The sequence below is a fragment of the Hyla sarda genome, chromosome 3, assembly GCF_029499605.1.
Source record: "Hyla sarda isolate aHylSar1 chromosome 3, aHylSar1.hap1, whole genome shotgun sequence".
NCBI classification, from domain to species: Eukaryota; Metazoa; Chordata; class Amphibia; order Anura; family Hylidae; genus Hyla; species Hyla sarda.
Genome location: NC_079191.1, coordinates 204,871,758 through 204,893,196, shown reverse-complemented (window position 1 = coordinate 204,893,196; position 21,439 = coordinate 204,871,758). Strand labels below are relative to the sequence as shown.

Below are 21,439 nucleotides of genomic sequence, written 5' to 3'. Positions count from 1 at the left end.
CCCCAACGCGACGTCACCGTCAGTGCGCACAGTGACAGCGCAGGACGCCGACGGAGCCAGAAGGATCACGGACCCCCGGGAACAGGTAATTATAACACCGGGGATGGGGGTTTGGGAGGCGATGGGGCGGTGGCGGTATGTGGGCATAGGATGGGGGGGGGGTTTGGGAGGCGATGGGGCAACTGTGGTGTTTAGACTCAGGACCCCAGGACAGGCAGGGGGAGAGACGCGGGCAGCAGCGGCGGCCTCTGGCACCGCAAAAGCCGTTGCAGTTCATTGATTTAAAGCGCCCGCTGCAGTTCATTGATTTAAATAGCCGATAACTTATTTTAAGTTATCGGCTATCGGCCTGAAAGGTGACAGATTATCGGTATCGGCCCTAAAAAATTGATAGCGGTCGATCCCTATCATTAACTTGGTGCGACATGGCTATTTGTCGTACGGGCAGAAAATATCAAATCTAGAAGAAAGGAGATTTTTATGCTTACTGTAAAATCTTTTTCTCAGAGGATCCATTGGGGGACACAGACCATGGGTATATGCTGCTGTCACTAGGAGGCTTGACACTATGGTAACAAAAATAGTTGGCCCCTCCCAGCAAGATATACCCGGCTAAAGGCACCTGAGCTAATCAGTTTAGTCCCAGAGCAGTAGGAGTGGACCAAAAGGTCAGAAAAAAACCACGAACTGTCCGAGGAAACCACAGAATAAAAATTAACTGATAACACCCTCGGACAGGTAACCAAACAAGGAACACCAGAAAAGAAAGGGTGGGTGCTGTGTCCCCCAATGGATCCTCTAACAAAAAGATTTTACAGTAAGTATAAAAATCTCCTTTTCTCTATCGGCTCCATTGGGGGACACAGACCTTGAGACGTACCAAAGCCGTCCCTAGGGTGGGCAAAAGAACCCAGTTAGGTGGAAGGCTGGACCACCGCCGCCTGCAACACCTTACGGCCCAGACTAGCATCAGCGGATGCGAAGGTATGAACCTGGTAGAATTTTGTAAAAGTGTGTAAAGACGACCAGGTAGCTGCCTTACAGACTTGTGAGTCCGAAGCCCTGTTGCGGAGAGCCCAAGATGCTCCCCTAATCTTAAAAAATAAACAAGAATTGACAAGGTCTGGAGAACACCAGACCAGCATCTGCCTCCTACAGACACTAAGCTAAAACTGATTAGCTCAGTTGCCTGGAGGCGGGTATATCCTGCTGGCAGGGGCCGGCTTTTTTTAGTTACCATAGTGTCAAGCCTCCTAGCGACAGCAGCATATACCCAAGGTCTGTGTCTCCCAATGGAGCCGATAGAGAAATGTGAATTTTTTTTTATTACAAAAACTGCTAAATATTTCAAATCAAAATTTAACACTAATGTAAAGTACAATATGTCACGGAAAAACATGTCTCAGAATCGCTTTCATAAGTGAAAGCGTTCCAAAGTTATTACCAAATAAGTGGATGCATGTCAGATTTGGAAAATTTACCTTGGTTATTAGAGTAAAGGGGTTAAAATTAATGTAATACTTCCATAAGAAAAGAAGAAGGAACGACACGTGTTTCACGCTAATAGTGCACAGTCTAGCCAGACAATGAGCTATTAGCGTAAACACGTGTCGCTCCTCCACTGCACCCGCTTATATGTAGCCCCCGTTCGTCATGGAATAAAGCACATTCAAGAAGAATGGTGAGTGCAACCTTTTTCTTTTCTTACGGAAGTATTGCATCAAAGTTGGACAGTTTAGGTCAGCACCGCTATCAGCGCAGTTAAAAGTTTCCCTCCGATGTGTCACACACTCCACAGATAAATTGCTGTCCATAAGACATTTTCAAGTAGTGCCAGTTCATTTCTACATATCTACTTAAAATTAATGTCTTGAAAGCAATGGGAAAGTGTAAGGATCTGAGTGACTTTTACAGCATCTAAACAAGCAAAATGTCTAGGAAAAAAAAACTCCAGAACAGCAGGTCTTGTGGGGTGCTCCCAAGTAGTTAGTCGCTAACAAATGTGGTCAAAGAAAGAACACCCAGTTAACCCCATTTTGGCCTTAAGGACTCAGACAATTTAATTTTTACGTTTTACATTTTTTCCTCCTCGCCTTCTAAAAATCATAACTCTTTTATATTTTCATCCACAGACTAGTATGAGGGCTTGTTTTTTGCGCGACCAGTTGTCCTTTGTAATGACATAACTCATTATATCATAAAATGTATGGCGCAACCAAAAAACACTATTTTTGTGGGGAAATTAAAAAGCAAAATGCAACTTTGCTAATTTTGGAAGGTTTCGTTTTCACGCCGTACAATTTATGGTAAAAATGACGTGTGTTCTTTATTCTGAGGGTCAATACGATTAAAATGATACCCATTATTACATACTTTTATATTATTGTTGTGCTTAAAAAAAATCACAAACTTTTTAACCAAATTAGTACATTTATAATCCCTTTATTTTGATGACCTCTAACTTTTAAATTTTTTTTTTTACGTTCACGCCGTTCACCGTACGGATCATTAACATTTTATTTTAATAGTTCGGACATTAACGCACGCGGCGATACCAAATAGGTCTATTAAATTTATGTTTTACGCTTTTTGGGGGTAAAATAGGAAAAAACGGATGTTTTACTTTTTATTGGGGGAGGGGATTTTTCACTTTTAAATTTTTTTTTACACTTGAATAGTCCCCATAGGGGACTATTCATAGCAATACCATGATTGCTAATACTGATCTGTTCTATGTATAGGACATAGAACAGATCAGTGTTATCGGCTATCTTCTGTTCTTGTCTGCTCGATCTCAGACCAGAGCAGAAGATGCCGGGAGCCAGAAGGAGGAAGGTGAGGGGACCTCTGTGCGGCGTTCTGAATGATCGGATCCCCGCAGCAGCGCTGCGGGTGATCCGATCGTTCATTGAAATCACGCACTGCCACAGATGCCGGGATCTGTATTGATCCCGGCACCTGAGGGGTTAATGGCGGACGCCCGCGAGATCGCTGGCGTCGACCATTGCCGGCGGGTCCCTGGCTGTGATCAGCAGCCGGGATCAGCCGCGCATGACACGGGCATCGCTCCGATGCCCGCGGTTATGCACAGGACGGAAATGTACGTCCTGGTGCGTTAAGTACCACCGCACCAGGATGTACATTTACGTCCTGCGTCCTTAAGGGGTTAACCCCTTAACGACGCAGGACGTATATTTACGTCCTGCGCCGGCTCCCGCGATATGGAGCGGGATCGCGCCGCGATCCCGCATCATATCGCGTGGGTCCCGGCGCTAATCAACGGCCGGGACCCGCGGCTAATACCACACATCGCCGATCGCGGCGATGTGCGGTATTAACCCTTTAGAAGCGGCGGTCAAAGCTGACCGCCGCTTCTAAAGTGAAAGTGAAAGTGACCCGGCTGCTCAGTCGGGCTGTTCGGGACCGCCGCGGTGAAATCGCGGCGTCCCGAACAGCTGATCGGACACCGGGAGGGCTCTTACCTGCCTCCCCGGTGTCCGATCGACGAATGACTGCTCCGTGCCTGAGATCCAGGCAGGAGAAGTCAAGCGCCGATAATGCTGATCACAGGCGTGTTAATGCACGCCAGTGATCAGCATTAGAGATCAGTGTGTGCAGTGTTATAGGTCCCTGTGGGACCTATAACACTGCAAAAAAAATGTAAAAAAAAAGTGTTAATAAAGGTCATTTAACCCCTTCCCTAATAAAAGTTTGAATCACCCCCCTTTTCCCATAAAAAAAATAAAAAATTAACATATGTGGTATCGCCGCGTGCGTAAATGTCCGAACTATAAAAATATATCATTAATTAAGCCGTACGGTCAATGGCGTACGCGCAAAAAAATTCCAAAGTCCAAAAAAGCGTATTTTGGTCACTTTTTATATCATTAAAAAATGAATAAAAAGTGATCAAAAAGTCCGATCAAAACAAAAATCATACCGATAAAAACTTCAGATCACGGCGCAAAAAATGAGTCCTCATACCGCCCCATACATGGAAAAATAAAAAAGTTATAGGGGTCAGAAGATGACATTTTTAAACGTATAAATTTTCCTGCATGTAGTTATGATTTTTTCCAGAAGTGCGACAAAATCAAACCTATATAAGTAGGGTATCATTTTAACCGTATGGACCTACAGAATAATGATAAGGTGTAATTTTTACCGAAATATGCACTGCGTAGAAACGAAAGCCCCCAAAAGTTACAAAATGGCGTTTTTTTTCCGATTTTGTCGCACAATGATTTTTTTTTTCCGTTTCGCCGTGCATTTTTGGGTAAAATGACTAATGTCACTGCAAAGTAGAATTGGCGACGCAAAAAATAAGCCATAATATGGATTTTTAGGTGGAAAATTGAAAGGGTTATGATTTTTAACCCCTTAAGGACCCGGGCTTTTTCCGTTTTTTCATTTTCAATTTTTCCTCCTTAACTTTAAAAAATCATAACTCTTAAAAATTTTCACCTAAAATTATATATAATGGCTTAATTTTTGCGTCACTAATTCTACTTTGTAATGACATTAGTCATTTTACCCAAAAATCTACGGTGAAACGGGAAAAAAAATCAATGTGCGACAAAATTGATGAAAAAACACTATTTTGTAAGTTTTGGGGGCTTCTATTTTTACGCTGTACATTTTTTGTCAAAAATGATACCTTATCTTTATTCTGTAGGTCCATACGGTTAAAATGATACCCTACTTGTATAGGTTTGAATTTGTATCACTTCCGAAAAAAATCATGAATACATGCAGGAAAATTTATACGTTTAAAATGGTCATCTTTTGACCCCTATAACTTTTTTATTTTTCTGTGTTCAGGGCGCTTTGAGGACTCATTTTTTGCGCCGTCATCTGAAGTTTTTAGCGGTACCATTTTTGTTCTGATCAGACTTTTTGATCACTTTTTATTCACTTTTTTGTGGTATAAAAAGTGATCAAAAATGCGCTATTTTGGACTTTGGAATTTTTTTGCGCGTACGCCATTGAACGAGCGGTTTAAAAAGCGGTATATTTTTATAAATCGGACATTTCCGCACGCGACGATACCACATATGTTTATTTTTATTATTATTTACATAATGGTTTTTTTTATTTTTGGAAATGCCGGGTGATTTAAACTTTTATTAGGGGAAGGGATAATTGAAAGGGTTAATGATTTTTTTACACTTTTCTTATGCAACATTATAGCTCCCATAAGGGGCTATAACATTGCATTTACTGATCTTTTACACTGATTGATCCATCTCCATAGGAATGGATCAATCAGTGTTTTAGGCGATTGAATGCTCAAGCCTGGATCTCAGGCTTGAAGCATTCATTCGGCGATCGGACTGCAGGAAGGAAGGTAAGAGACCTTCCTCCTGTGCTACAGCTGTTCGGGATGCCGCGATTATACCGCGGCGATCCCGAACAGCTCCCTGAGCTAGCCGGGCACTTTTACTTTCGTTTTTAGCCGCGCGGCTCAGCTTTGAGCGCGCGGCTAAAGGGTTAATAGCGCGCGGCACAGCGATCAGTGCCGCGCGCTATTAGAGGCGGGTCCCGGCTTCACTATGACGCCGGGCCCGCCGCGATATGATGCGGGGTCACCGTGTGACCCCGCGTTATATCGCAGGACCGGGACCCATGACGTATGCATACGTCATGGGTCCTTAAGAGGTTAAAAGGTAAGGAGGAAAAAACGAAAGTGCAAAAACGGAAAAACCCTGAGTCCTTAAGGGGTTAAAGGGGTACTCCGGTGAAAAACTTTTTTTTTTTTTTTTTTTTTTTTTATCAACTGGTGCGAGAAAGTTAAACAGATTTGTAAATTACTTCTATTAAAAAAATCTTAATCCTTCCTGTACTTATTAGCTGCTGAATACTATAGTGGAAATTCTTTTCTGTTTGAATCACAGAGCTGTCTGCTGACATCATGAGCACAGTGCTCTCTGCTGACATCTCTGTACATTTTAGGAACTGTCCAGAGTAAAAGGAAATCCCCATAGCAAACATATGCTGCTCTGGACAGTTCCTAAAATTGACAGATGTCAGTAGAGTGCACTGTGCTCATGATGTCAGCAGACAACTCTGTGTTTCAAAAAGAAAATAATTTCTACTGTAGTATTAAGCAGCTAATAACTACAGGAAGGATTAAGTCTGGACCAGTGTTTCCCAACCAGTGTGCCTCCAGCTGTTGCAAAACTACAACTACCAGCATGCCTAGACAGCCTTTGGCTGTCCGGGCATGCTGGGAGTTACATAGTAGTTAGTACGGTTGAAAAAAGACATACGTCCATCAAGTTCAACCAGGGAATTGAAGGGTAGGGGTGTGGCGCGATATTGGGGAAGGGATGGGATTTTATATTTCTTCATAAGCATTAATGTTATTTTGTTCCAGGAATGTATCTAATCCTGTTTTAAAGCTATTAATTTTTCCTGCTGTGACCAGTTCCTGAGGTAGACTGTTCCATAAGTTCACAGTTCTCATGGTAAAGAAGGCGTGTCGCCCCTTGAGACTAAACCTTTTCTTCTCCAGACAGAGGGAGTGTCCCCTCGTCCTTTGGGGGGGTTTAACCTGGAACAGTTTTTCTCCATATTTTTTGTATGGGCCATTAATATATTTATATACGTTTATCATATCCCCCCTTAAACGTCTCTTCTCAATACTAAACAATTGTAACTCCTTTAATAGCTCCTCATAGCTAAGATGTTCCATGCCCCATATTAGTTTAGTTGCGCGTATCTGCACCCTTTCCAGCTCCGCAGTGTCCCTTTTATGGACTGGTGCCCAAAACTGAACAGCATATTCAGTAGTTTTGCATCAGCTGGAGGCACATTGGTTGGGAAACACTGGTCCAGACAGTATACAGTGGTGGTGGGAAATATGGAACAGCATGAGTGAAATAACATAGGTAACTTTGCTATTATATGTAATGGTATCCAGTAAAAAAAAAAAAAAAAATCTATATGATAAATGTATATATTTTTTTTTATTACAATGGGACATACGGGTGACAGATGCCATTGTATGCATTTGTTGTAGGCATTTAGTATATAAAGGCCATGATTGTGATTTCAATAAAGCTTAAAAGCTATAGTTATATTTTAGCTATTAACTAAATGTTTTCCAGCTAATATCCACACTTTCTTTACTTTGTACACTTCTGTAAATCTTCCCCACAATATTCCAGCAATTATCCACTCTGCAGCGCTCAAACATACATTTTCTGAGAAAACTCTATTCACTCAGAATAATTCCAGCTGTACAGTGTTCATAACACCTACTGTTTGCAGAATAAGGGTTTGAGATGCCATTTTCCAGCTTCTGAAGTGAAATTGTCATCAGCAAGGCCACCATCATCGCTGCTTTCATCCTACAGAAACATGTCCATAAAAACACTTAGCACACAGCCATCATTGCAAAGACTGGAAAATACTGGAAAATAAAGTTTGTCAATACAACTCATCCATTCCTAAAAAATATCTTAAATTCAAAGAAAACCAAAGCGGTGATATCAAGTTCTACATAGTTAACCTAATAAGCAAATATGCAAAGTAAAGTATGTGGAGCACACTCGGCACTGGGATATATTACAAGCCTCTTGTATTGGGGAAGATCCACATAATAGATGACTCCAAGGTGGTGCAGACTTATATAGAATAAAGCAATCTGTAGAAATTCACCAAAAGAGATGCGCGAAACAGAGCCTTCACCGCTCCCCTGCTTGCAGGGGGCTGTTTGTTTGTTCTCTACCCGCGATGTGGATTGTTGTACAGTAATGTTTGTTCTTCAATAAAGCTTCTTCGACTCAACACAAGGGTGAGTGCTACGTTAGTAACAGTTCTCTTTTGGTGAATTTCTAATAAGTAAATAGCTGCAGCCTTACACTGAAACTAATGGACAGAAAATGATTACTATTACGTTGATCTGCAGCCAGACTAAGACATAACAGAAGAAAGTGTCATTCCTACCAGGTTATCCTGATCATCAGAAAAATCTATGAGTTCCTCGTCACCTTTCTTCTGGTCATCTGGAGAGTCACTATAGCTTATCTGTATTCTGTGCAAACCATCTAGGTGGGATTTAAAAAAAGAACAAAAGTTTTATTCATGGTTAGAAATGTTACATTATAGGTTATATATTAAAAACTGACTAGATTTTTCTATGGGACCAGCCAAGCCTTTCTAATGTGGAAACACAGAAATAACATGGAAAAAATTGACATGTACAAGGTGTTTAACATCAGAGCATTTCCCTCGAATATGCTTCTACCAAACCCAAAGCTGATCACATTCTTAAAATAAATGTCTACCTTTAAAAGGAAAACTTTAAATGAGTTATAGTGTGGATGTCCAGGAATCCAAAGAGGGGTCACATACTATAATCGGTGCCGTGGTTCCAGAGATATTGGCTGACGAAGTTCCCCTTCTGAATTCCAGGAATTGTGCACAGGAGGCGGGGCCCCACCGGCTGGCCGCCCCTGCTTCTTTCCAACTTCTTCTTAATCAGTAATTCCCATAATTATCATATTCATATTCTGCGACACCACATCCTAGTGACGCAAGTCGCATGTCATGTGAGCGCTTGCGCTCTGCCGGTAGAGCGCATGCGCCGGCAGTTTACATACAGCTCTCCTGTCCTGAGCTCTGAAAGAAGTCACATGAGAGCTGTTTGTAAACTGCCGGCACATGCGCTCTACCAAGAGAGCACAGCGCTCACGTGACATGCGACTCGTCACTAGGACGTGAATATGCTAAAGTACAGCTAATTAAAAAGACTGAAAGAAGCAGGGACAGCCAGCCGGCAGGGCCCCGCCTGCTGCGCGCAATTTCCTGAATTCAGAAGGGGAACTTTGCCAGCCATTATCTCGGGAACCACAGCACCGATTAAAGTAGCTCTTTGGATTCCTGGTCACCCACACTATAACCCAGGTTATTGGGTTAAGTGTGGGTGATCAGGGTGACAATTTTCCTTTAAAAGCAAATAAAATTAAGGATTCAATTTCCATGTATACAACCCATGCTGTAATAAGAAAACAAGGATATGGAGTTCAACTGTATTAAAATAGTGCACAGTAAACCTTACTTGTTGGTGGCTGCAGGCAGCCAGAATATGCCAATAAATGGTCACAGTTCTTTTAACAATTTTTGGACAAATAAATATTTTATTAGTTAAAAATGCTCCTTGTGCCACTCATGAGCCATCAGTGTATCCACCCTCCTGCACTGATCATTTACTCTCATTTCACTGCTAAAATCTATTTTGAAAGACAGACTATCGCTGAGTGATCAGTTTACAAGCTGTCCATAGGGGGAAGGAAAAAAAAAAGGGGATACAATGGGGGAGATTTATCCAAACCTGCGGAGAGAAAAGTTGACCTATTGCCCATAACAACCAGATTGCTTTTTTCATTATTTTTTTTTTAACAGGGTCTCTGAAAAGTGGTTGATATGGGGCATCTGGTAAAACTTTTCCTCTACACAGGTTTTAATAAATCTCCCTCCAATGAGAAAAACACAGAAGCACTGCAGGCTCTAGTAAAATGTTTTAATGTCTCAATAAGAAACAGAATATTTGCAGCACATCCACAACTTGAAATTATGCTGAGAACCAGCTCTATCATAGCACAACAGGTTGTTAGTGTAACATGTGATCAAAACATGCAAACCCACCTGATGAGTTACCACTGAACTAACAATGGCGTAGTGCTAGGCGGCACCACCGCCACAACACCAAGCCCACAGGGGAAATTACTCCGTGGCCAGGCAGCCCCACTGCTACTCAAATAAGCCCCCGACTCTGGGCAATACCACCTCACAGACAAAGCACCGTAGCAACAATGGTCCCCGCAAAGCATTGCAGTGTAACCCCCTATTATAACCATACCTATCATAAGCTCCCTGTCTGAGGGCTGGGAGAATGCTAGGAAGAAACCCTATAGGCTTGCACATTTTGATCAAAAAGATACATTAACACAACCTGTTAGTTTTTGAGATTATGCTGAGAAGCAATTAGATCATAGCACAAGTTGTGGATGTGCGGCCATGTTCTGTATCCCCATTTTTGAGTAACATTTGTTTTACTTTCTCACCTTAGTGCTGGATTCACCTTTAGAAGTTGCACTGAGGACGTTGCACAGCTATACAGAGCTGTGTAGTTGTGAATCCAGCTCTGGGATGAGCTCTTATACAGAAAAACTAACCTTCAATGACTATAAAAATAATAAAAAAGCAGCACAAATTTTAGACTGAATTAGATTAAAATGGTTTTCAGGACAGTACACATAGTAGAGTGATAGATCTTTGGTGTCTATAATGCACAAGAACTCTGATACCTGTTCCATTCTTTCCTCCCTGTAATCTCTTTAGTGTTACATGGAATCAGCCTTTTAGCAGCTGGTACAGAGATTTTGCTCTTTAGAGACTAGCACAAAAGAATACCTGTGCAACAGGAAAGAGATTACTTTCCTTGCAGCAGTGCTGAGTGTAAGGTGGGGTTTACAATGTTTTTAGGGTTATATTTAGCCAGAATAGGTGGGGATTTAGGCAAGAAGGTATATTGAAATATCCCACATGGTGCCCATTCGCTTTAATGTGAACCTATCATTAGTTTTACAAAACACTGACACACACTGGTAATAAGGTAGTCTGTCATGGACAACAGTGGCTTCTCCCTACCCCACCCAGCTTGATTAATAGACCTCATCCTATATGGAAATGGAGAGAGATCTATCAATTAAAGATGACTGGGTGGGGAGAAGCCCCTGGGCACCACCCACATGACATCCTGCAGAATTACATAGCTACACCATTATAAATGAGGAGCTTATCAATGTTTCATAATGCTCCTGGACCGGGCAGCATATGAATTGCATTTACTAGGGGACTAGGTTAAGTCCATTAAAGTGAATGACCAACAGCACCATATCATTCTGCCAGCATCTGAACATATACCCTAAACGCTGCAAGAATCTAGCATTACACAGGGGAATACATCACGTATGTTCTGTCAGAAACAAGGTAGACATAGAATTCACATGAATTGGAGACACTTCTAGGCATTCTCTGTGACCTTTTTAGAGGTCATTCTACAGGAAGTGTAGTTATCTATACACTGGTGTCGCCTCTCACTGTAATCCTGTCTTACCATAAGAAGGGGACTGCTGGAAAACAATCTGATCAGAACAGGAAGTCTCAGCTTAGTTTTAGGCCTAGTGAACAGAATGGAAATCTTCCAGAATTTTTAAATGGAATATTAGGAAAAAAAACATTACCAAAATTCTTTAAAATATGGTTAACACAAAAATTGGACTTGAACAATAGGTCAATGTCAGATGGCACATCTCTTTAAAGTGTAAAAAAAAAATGTCAAGTCAAAAGTTTGGCTTGGTCAGGGTCTGGGTGCTGAGACTCTCATCAATCTCAGGGACAAGCAAGAAACAGCACTTAAAAAAAGCACTTTTCTTTCTTAGGGGTTATCTGGGATTGAATTTTAGCATATTGCCCAGGATGTCACTATATTGCCTCCGCAGCGATCCCCTTCTTGGTTCCTTTGAACGACTCGGCAGACTGACATATTGGGCCCTGGCACCAGGAAAAAGACTGGGGCAGGGGCTTAATACATCAAAACTGCCACTCACCTATCAACAGCCAAGGCAGGACATTGCTGCAGTCGGCGATTAGTTGAGCTGCAGTCTGAAGAGGGAGCAATGGGATGTAGTAAGTCCAATTTGTGAAAAAATGAGAAAATTCAACAATCTGGGCAATATGTTAAAAAAGGTAAATCCGAGATAACCCCTTTAAGTAATGAGACAATTTAGTCCCTAAGGACCACAGTAATTCTTTGATATTTGTCTCACTGCATTCCATCAGCCATACATTTTTAAATTTTAAGTCTAAAAAGCCATTTGAGGACTTGTTTTATTACAAGGCAAGCGGATGATTTTTATGTTATTTTGTATTGTATACACAATTTACTATAATTGGCAAAATTATAGGTGATTAAATGGGTAGTCTCATTAAAAAAAAGTTTTTATTAAATAGATTATGTAAAAAGAAAAATGTTTATAATCTATTGTTATACATGTTTTTTTTTTTACATTTGAAAACCTGGCCACTAGGTGTCACCCTATGTGGCTCAGGATTACTAAATAATACCAGTTTCTTCTATAAATCATAAAAATCTAACCTAAAAGGGTTAGTGATGTTCTGCACTCAACCTGCACAAAATACTCACCAGCATGCTTTATTGGAGTTTTACATTCATTTGCTATTCCATTAACATTTTTACTAGAGTCTGTTTGTGAAAATGGAGATTTTAGAGAGGCATCAGACTCCTGAAGTCCTTGATCATTTTTTCTGAGGCTGTGCCTTCCTACACAATGGCTTCTTCTATTCACTGGGGTGTCACCATCTTCAGTTCCAGAGCTTGCATCACTTGAAGCAACAGTTTGTTTTTTACTGGGCAATTTCTTAAGGGGTGACTTAGAAGAACCACTCTGCAAACAGGATTGTGATTCACCAGAAGAAACAGAGGTCTGATTATCATCTGTCTGTGTCATTGCTGCAGATGGATTGTTAGTCTCTTGGTAGCATCGGTTAGGATAATACTCAGGCTTTTCTAGGCCAGGAAAACAAATGACAGCTAAAAACCAATGAGCACTGCAAGAGGGGGGGGAAAAAAAAAAGACATTGTTACATTGTTCAACAATTTTATATCTATTTTTCTTTTTTAAACCTCTTAAGGATGCAGGGCGTACCTGTGCCCGCTCCTCTGCTATGACGCAGGGTCAAGGGCTGACCCCGCGTCATAGCAGGGTGGTCCCAACGGCTATGAACTGCCAGGACCCGTGTCTAATGCAGGACATCACCGATCGCGGTGACGCCCGGCATTAACCCCTTAGCCACAGCAATCAAATTTGATCCCCACGTCTAAAATGAAAAATATAAAAAAAAAACATTCCCTCAGTCGGGCTGATCAGGATCACCATGGTGTCCCAATCAGCTTACAGGACGACGGGAGGGTCCCTACCTGCCTCCTCGCTGTCCGATCCCTTTTGGATGCTCCAGTCTGGCTCACTAGGCTGGAGAAATCATGCGCAGATAACAGTGATCAATGCTATGCTATGGCATCGCATTGAACAGTGTATGCAATCAGAAGATTGCATGTAATAGTCCCCTATGGGGACTAAAAATGGTGTAAAAGAAAATCTAACAAAAATGGTACCGATAAAAAGCTACGGACCAAGGCACAAAAAATGAGCCCTCATAAAGCCCTGTATGCGGAAAAATTAAAAAAAAAAGTTATAGGAGTCAGAAGATGACAATTTTAAAACTTACTAATTTTGCTGCATGTAGTTATAATTTTTTTAAGTCGAAAAATAAAATAAAACCTACATAAGTTGGGTATCCTTGTAACTGTATGGACCTACATAATAAAGATAAGGTGTAATTTTTACAGAAAACTGCACTGCGTAGAAACGGAAGACGCAAAAATGTTTTTTTTTTACATTTTGTCCAAGAAATAATAATTTTTTTTTCTTTACTTTCGCCATAAAGTTTGTGGTGAAATGACAAAATTTCACATTACAAAGTAAAATTGGTAGCGCATAAAACAAGCCCTCATATAAGTTTGTAGATGGAAAACAAAGCGTAAGGTTTTTAGAAGGTGAGGAGGAAAAAAACGAAAGTGCAAAAATGGAAAAACCTGAGAGGGTCCTGAAAGGGTTAAACTTTGCTTAATTTTATGAATGATCACATATAATCAAAGAAAGTCTAAAAAAACTTTAGTAATTTACTTACGCTTCATTAAGTGGAACAAATATAAAGTCTTTCTGAAATATATCCACATGTCTGGTCCATGTTTTTACTCTTCCATGCCTTCTTTGTTGTAATCTAAGAAAAGCACATTAGCAAAAACACAGGAAAAACTAATTAGTATATGTCATTTCACTAAAATCTATATTTTAATGTATAAGTTATAGTTCCATGACTATTTAAAAAGTGTTACTAACATGCAAAACTTTTGATTGGTCAGGATCTTAGGGATAAGACCACCACATATTGCTAGATATAGCTTGGAGAAGCATGCAGCTTTTTGCTTCACTCCCTTGCTTGTCACTCGATCTGACTCAATGTAGGAGACATGCTCCATTGTATGTCTATGACGCCTGTCTCCTGCAATGAGTCAGATCGGAGGTGAGCTTGGGAGTGAAATGGACAGCTGTGCACTTCTCCTTGCTTTATCTAGGAATCATTGCGGATCTCTGCACCGAGACCCTGACTGTTCAAAATGCTGGAGTGAAAGGAATGCTTGAAATAGGTCATCTCCCAGAGTGCAGCCTGTGGTAAATTCCTGCAGACAAGAGAACCAAAAAACACACAAAAATCTACCAATTGTGACTCTGCAGCAAGTGTGTTCACATTTCAGTCATTCACAATATGAAAGGAACATCTCAAAAAAGGGAAAAAAAAAAAAAACTAAACAAAAAGAAAAACCACAACCACCACCAATGCCCTATTCTTCAATTATAAGCAATGTTATCTTTCAGAGTCTATTTCATAACTGCCCTTTAATTATGAAGGGAACTCTGTCAAAAAGTAGGAGCACTTTAAAAATACATCAGTGTTTCATCACCCTAATGAATCTTTCTAAAGCCTTTTATCAACAAAACCGATCACAAAAAATCAGAACAAGTGGGGTTATTTATCCTAAGATATATTAATGGGAAAACACACTGGATATGAGAAAATATTGCAAAGATTTAATTAAATATCATCACCATCTTTACTTACGTTAGGTTTGCAGTATCTTGAAGATTCCTTCTCTCTCTTTGATTAAGACGCTTATAGAAAAAAGAACTAAAAATATGGATTTTTTCTGCTTTGTCTCGAAGTTTCTCAAGGACTAAATATCTAGGTCAGAAAAAAAAATTCAGAGTATGATTATTTACACAATAACCTGTTTATTTAAACAAAAAAAGCTATTTTTCCAGAGATCTAGGATAGATCTTAAAGGGTACTTCTCATCAAAAAAACTTTTGATATATTATAGATTAATGTATGCAGAATAACTTCACAATTGCATGTTATTAAAAAATATGCTTCTTTCTATTTAATTTCCCACTTTGAAGAAATGACCACTAGGGGTCTCCCTACCAGTCCTGGCAGCAAGCATTTCAGACTCATGCTGGGGTCCTAAACACTACGAGCTGCCAGTCTGCTTTGTTCACAAAGGAGGACACTCAGAGCTGCCAGCCTGCTTTGTTCACAGCCTGTTTGGCTGTGAACAAAGCAGGCTGGCAGCTCTTAGTGTTTAGGACTCCAGCATGAGTCTGAAATGCTTGCTGACAGGACTGGTAGGGAGACCCCTAGTGGTAATTTCTTCAAAGTGGAAAATTAAATAGAAAGAAGCATATTTTTTAATAACATGCAATTGTGAAGTTATTCTGCATACATTAATCTATAATATATCAAAAGTTTATTTGATGAGAGGTACCCTTTAAGTGTGCAGCATACAGAAGAATGAATAATGCAATAACTTCATAGTTAGGGTAAATATAATGGTCTTTGTTGCCCACACCAAAAATGTGCAACAAATACATAGGAATAAATGTATTAATAAAATGTTAATGAATGCACTTACTTTAAATAAAAATCAATAATAACATCATTTAAAAACTCTCCCTCATTTAGGCAATGGAGATCTTCATTAGTGACGGAGATCCCACCTTTTGCAGGAGGTGGAGGATAAACAATCAACCTTAAAGAAAAAAAGAACTACAGTAAAACATTTATACAAAGAATGACAAGTGAATAAATTAAGTTTGAGAAAAGTTCTCAATGTATTCTTGCATCTTAAAACCCCATTTTGGGACTTGAGGATAAAGGCAATTTTCATTTTAGCATTTGTTTTTTCCTCCTTGGCTTTTAAGAGGCATAACTCATTTTTCTATCCACAGACCCATATGAGGGCTTGTTTTTTTTGGGCAACCAATTGTACTTTGTATTAACACTGTTCATTTTACCATAAAATGTACATTAAGACAAAAAAAAATATTTATTAATTAGTGAGTGTGTGTGGGGATTGTTAAGAAAACCACAATTTTGCAACTGGGGGGAGGGGCTTTTGTTTTTACGCAGTGCACTTTAGCTGATCAGAACATCTGTGGTGAAATCGTGGGATCCTGATGAGCTGAGAGGACAGCAGGAGGGTCCTTACATTCCTCCCTGCCATCCAATCGGTGATCCAATGCTGCAGAAAGCCATGGCAGCCTGAAGGAATGGAGCGCCAATAACTATGATCAATGCTGTGTGTATGAAATCTAAACATTGCATAGTAGTCCTCTATGGTGACTAGGGCTGCACGATATGGGGAAAATGTGCGATTGCGATTATGGGCCTAAATATTGCAATTTCGATATGCGATGTTGAAATCCCGCCATTTCATGTCTAATCTCCTCGATTTTGCAATTATCCACCTATTTTATGCCCACCACCCATTTCACATGTCCCCCTGTCACATTCTCCCCTCATGGTCACATGATCTCCCACTACATTCTCCCCCCCCCCCCCTGCCACATTTCCCCCTGCCACATTCTCCCCCCATATCACATCTGACCCCCCGACACATTCCCCCTCCCCATTCCACCCCCACTCGCCACATTCCCCCTCCCCCTTCCACCCCCCACTCGCCACATTCCCCCTCCCCCATCCCCCCCCCACCCACCCGCCACATTCTCCCCCCCCCCCACCCGCCACATTCTCTCTCTAGTTTACAAGTCTGATCTGAGGTCTTATTTATTTTGCTAGAAGTTATTAAAAGTAAAAGGGTTTTAAGAAAAGAAGGGGAGGGTTTTGAATAAAAACTAACCATTATAAACACACTCTTGGTCCCGGGTCTCGGCAGGTGTCTGTCGCTATGCAGGCTACTCCCATACTCCTCCTCCCCGGGTATCACATGTACAGATAAACAGGGAGGAGGAGACCCCGGAGCAGTCTGCCATGCGATTGGCTGATCATCTATGCGCGTTCCCGACGCGAGGGCGGAAGTGAGGGCGGAAGTCTTTGCCTAGCAGGCGTCAGTGACGTGACGCCTGCTGGGAAAGCCTGCTTCCTGGAGAGGAAAGAGCAGCAAGCAAGAAGACCAGAAGATGACCGCTATGTAAGTCCCAAAAATTTTTTTTAAAGGCAGGGAGGGGGTTAGGGATAGATTACCTATAGGTAGGGACAGAGTAAAATAAATATGAGATGGTGGGAGCTACTCTTTAAGCATACTAATTTTCATACAAAATTTTTATTTTTTAAGAGAAAGAAAAGCAATAGGCTACACTGAATGACCATTTCTGCTGAAGCAAATTTACTGTCTCTGGGCTGTCTTTCAGGTTCAGAGAGAAAAATCTAACTTTCTAGTTTTGACTGCTGGCAAAGAGGTCTATTTCTGGATAGTCCTAAATTTGTACCAAAGATTGAAATTCTTGGGATTTCAGCTCCCACTCGTCTTAGATGTTAGAAGTAAGCTTCTAAGTTGTCTACTTCCTTGTGATGGACTGCTGAGAGTGTGGCCACATTCTCTTCAGCCCAGGGGAGAATTTTCTCTGACAACGTCTTAAGGCTAAGTTTCCATTTGGTTTTTTTCCTGCTTTTTTTTGTGTGGAAAAAACGCCAGTGCAATTTCTTGCGTCTGATGCTTTTTCTGGTATTTTTTTTTAACGTTTTTGCATATGAGTGAAAATTGAATTTTTGGACCCCTTGACGTTTTTTCAAAATTTGTTGCGTACCAAAAAAATAAAATAAAAGATGCAGTAGTGATGGAAACAAATGTATTTAATGACATTTTTTTTTTTTTTTTTTCCTATACAAAATTTTATTAATTTTTAATCCGGCAGGGCAGGGCACTACAAATGTCGCCGGCAATAATAAAAATGTAGTGTGTGTTTTTTCTCCTTTATTTTTTAGGTAGTACTACTACTCCCAGCATGGAACACACTGTTCCATGATGGGAGTAGTAGTTCCTGTACTAATTGACATGTGATTGTCCATAATAGAGCAGAGATGCGGAGCGGCTCTATACAGAACTCACATCTCTGCTCTGTACTTCGGGCCGGCCAGTGATGTGAAGTGATCAATTATAGTTTCCGCCCAGAGTGAGGATTGGCCAGATGGTGGCAGGATGCTTTACTTCCTAAAAAATGTAAGATAAAAAAGTGAAACACATACACACTACATCTTTAGTATTGTCGGCTACATTTTTAGTGCCCTGCCCGCACACATAAATTAATCCCTGTTTAAAAATTAAAATTTGCGTTAAAAACTATTTTTTCCATCATTACTGTAATATATATATATATATAATTTTTTTTAATTTTATTTTTTTAACGGTACAGCGATTTCTCACTGATTTACAGCTAACACCTGGCCGTAGCATTTTTTTGTCAAAAAAGCACCATGCAGCAGAATTGTTTTTTTTTTTTTCTAGCATTTTTCCCGGAAAAAAAAATTAAAAAGTGGAAACTTAGCCTTAGGAGTTGTAATGTTGTACAAGTATACCTTGATGATAGGGGATTAGATGTTTGATCTAGGTATGGGGGGGGGGGGGGGGGGGGTCTCTGCTCCGTGCCAGATGATGGGCTAGCACAGCCATCACAACCCCTCCATTTGAGGAGGCCTGACTGCCTGTATTAGCTTCTGTCTTCACGAACGCATGCGGTGCCGGAAAGGAGATTGCAGGGGATCTCAGCGGTCAAGCCCTGGCCTTCAGACATCTTATACCTTATCTTAGGGATATGGAATAAGATGACTAAGGGCGGAGTACCGTTTAACTAGAGCCTCCCAAAGCCCAAAGGCTGGCAACGGTTGTTATGGTTATTGGCGGGTGCAGAATCCAGGGGACACCACCAGTCAGATTCTCGTTCTTTAGCCACCATTTTAGAAAAGATTTTACTTAGTATAAAGTCTTAAACTTGCTCACCAGGGAAAATTGAACGTGATCCCTGGCACCATCTTTGACCCCAGAATCAACAATGCCTCTCTCTTATCGTAGTGGTTTTCCTCTGATTTTCCAAGTCTAGAATTATTTGCAGGAATTAGTTTTTTTTTATGGTGTCAGATCAGATTTAGAAAATTCACAATCCAGTCGAGATTTTGAGCTAAAGTTATGGTCTGACGAACATGCTGGGAGAGAATGGACTATAAATTTAGTAGATCTTCCATGTACAGGATTATAGTTATACCTTTCATGAATAACTGGTAGTGAATGGTCATGTTGTTCAGATGTACTGCAAATCTTGGATATTTCTGGTGGGACAGACACATAGGCAGATCGAAATACGCAACTTTAAGATCTAATAATGTCATCCAGGCATCTTTTGGGATAAGAGGGATGGCTGACTCTAGGGTTTCCACTTTGAACCATTTATAAATATACAAAACGTGTTTAAATTTTTCAGATTTATAATTGTTCTGAAAGAAATGTTTGGATTGGGCACTAGAAACAGGTGAATAATGACCCCGACCCCAAACAATTGCTCCTAAAGCACGTACGTTATTTTTCCTGGATCTGCAATACAGAATCTTGGAGGTGGAAAGAAGGCAAACTCTGCTCTGTACCTCAATGGTGTTCACAATGAACATGTTTTTTGCAATTGGCTCCAGGGCTATGGAGTCGGTAGATAAATGTTCAGACTCCAGAGTTTTATGTACTTCCGACTCCTCTGTATTAATATGCAAATGTATTTTATACATTCCTTGAAGGAAAGAAAGGCAACATACATGTCTTTACCACAGGACTACTGGCTGGGAAGCCAACAGTCTACTGTATTGAACAGTTTGTGTGCTGATCTGCTGAAGATAGGGCAGTGGGAGGATCCAGGAAGGGGCATTTATTATAAAAAATGAATTCCCTAGTAGAATCCCATAGTCATGTTTAAAGGGGTATTCCGCCCAAGAGATCTTATCCCCAATCCAAAGGATAGGGGATAAGATGCCAGATCACCAGGGTCCCGCTGCTGGGGACCCCCGAGATCGCCGCTGCGGCACCGCGCTATCATTACTGCACAGAGCGAGTTCGCTCTGTGCGTAATGACGGGCGATACAGGGGCCGGAGCATCGTTATGTCATGGCTCCGCCCCTTGTGACATCACAGCCCGCCCCCTTAATGCAAGTCTATGTCAGGGAGCGTGACGACCACCACGCCCCCTCCCATAGACTTGCATTAAGGGGGCGGAGCCATGACTTAACGATGCTCTGGCCTCTTTATCGCCCGTCATTCTGCACAGAGCGAATTCGCTCTGTGCAGTAATGATAGCGCGGTGCCGCAGCGGCGATCCTGGGGGTTACCAGCAGCGGGACCCCGGCGATCTGACATCTTATGCTCTATCCTTTGGATAGGGGATAAGATGTCTAGGGGAGGAGTACCTCTTTAAGCCAACAATCGAGTTTACAAGTTTTTATAGCCTTTTTCCGATGGTTTAGTCTTGAACTATTGACCCTCCATTGCCTTCACTTATACAAGTGTCTCTAGTCCTGCAAAAAACATATTTACTTAATCCCTTATCAGTGAGAGGCTAGGTTACCCATGGGTTCCCTGTAACAGCAGAGCACAACACTATGGAAAGTAAAAGTGTTGCCGCTCCTAATTGTGCGTTGCGTGCCATATAGTGATAGGCTTCTTCACGGTCACTTAACGTGTTCGTTTTGCGGTTACCTGAGGCACTGCATGCATTGATCTTTATTCTTACAGTAGAGAAGTCATTAATTATAACTTTTTGTGAATTGGGACATTAAAACTTGCTTTTTAAAAAAAAAAAAATTTTTTATTCCTATCTAAATTTAGTAGAAGTTGGGTACCCCAAATTTCCTCCGACTCCTCGACTCTGACTCCACAGCCCTGATTGGCCCACCGGCAACAGAATAGAGAAAGTCTTCCTCCCACCTGAAATTAAGCAGAAACTCTCTGCCTTTGTCTCTTTGAGTAATCCACTTTTTGCTTTCCCTTCGTATATTCTATTTTTTTGTTAATGACCAAAAAAATATGACCCTTAGTTATGGGGTTTTTCTCCTGTGGCAAACCTTTTTTTTTTTTTATCCATAATTCAGATTTTATTAAAGTAATAAGAAAATATACAGTATCAAAAGAAGCTGGGCCTAGCAATGCCCAATGCAATGCTAACAAATCACAGCAATACAGAATAAAAACTGGGAAAGAGAGGTAGTAGGGAGGTGGGTGGAAGGGAGGGAAGGGTTGGTAGGAGAGAGGGGGAGGAAAGGGAAACACTAACAAAACAAAGAGTACATCGCATATACATATACACATGTTGCTAACATACAAATACCTTGACGAGGTATCTAAAGGGCATCAATTACAGGCGACTCGATAGAGAAAAAGAAAATGAATTATAATCGTAATGAGCATAGAGTCAAGTGGCCTTACTAAACCCAGAGTGCAACCATGTATCCCAACGTT

The 21,439-nt window shown here is 40.9% G+C and overlaps 1 protein-coding gene across 1 annotated transcript in view; it reads right to left on the bottom strand.

Annotated features, from left to right (window-relative positions):
* SENP6 (SUMO specific peptidase 6) overlaps positions 1-21,439 on the bottom strand; it is a 154,818-nt gene that overhangs the window by 33,429 nt on the left and 99,950 nt on the right. The window contains 6 exon segments of the mRNA XM_056565910.1: positions 7,264-7,352; positions 7,951-8,051; positions 12,215-12,639; positions 13,780-13,872; positions 14,773-14,892; positions 15,623-15,739. Of these exon segments, the coding sequence (XP_056421885.1) occupies positions 7,264-7,352; positions 7,951-8,051; positions 12,215-12,639; positions 13,780-13,872; positions 14,773-14,892; positions 15,623-15,739 (945 nt within the window).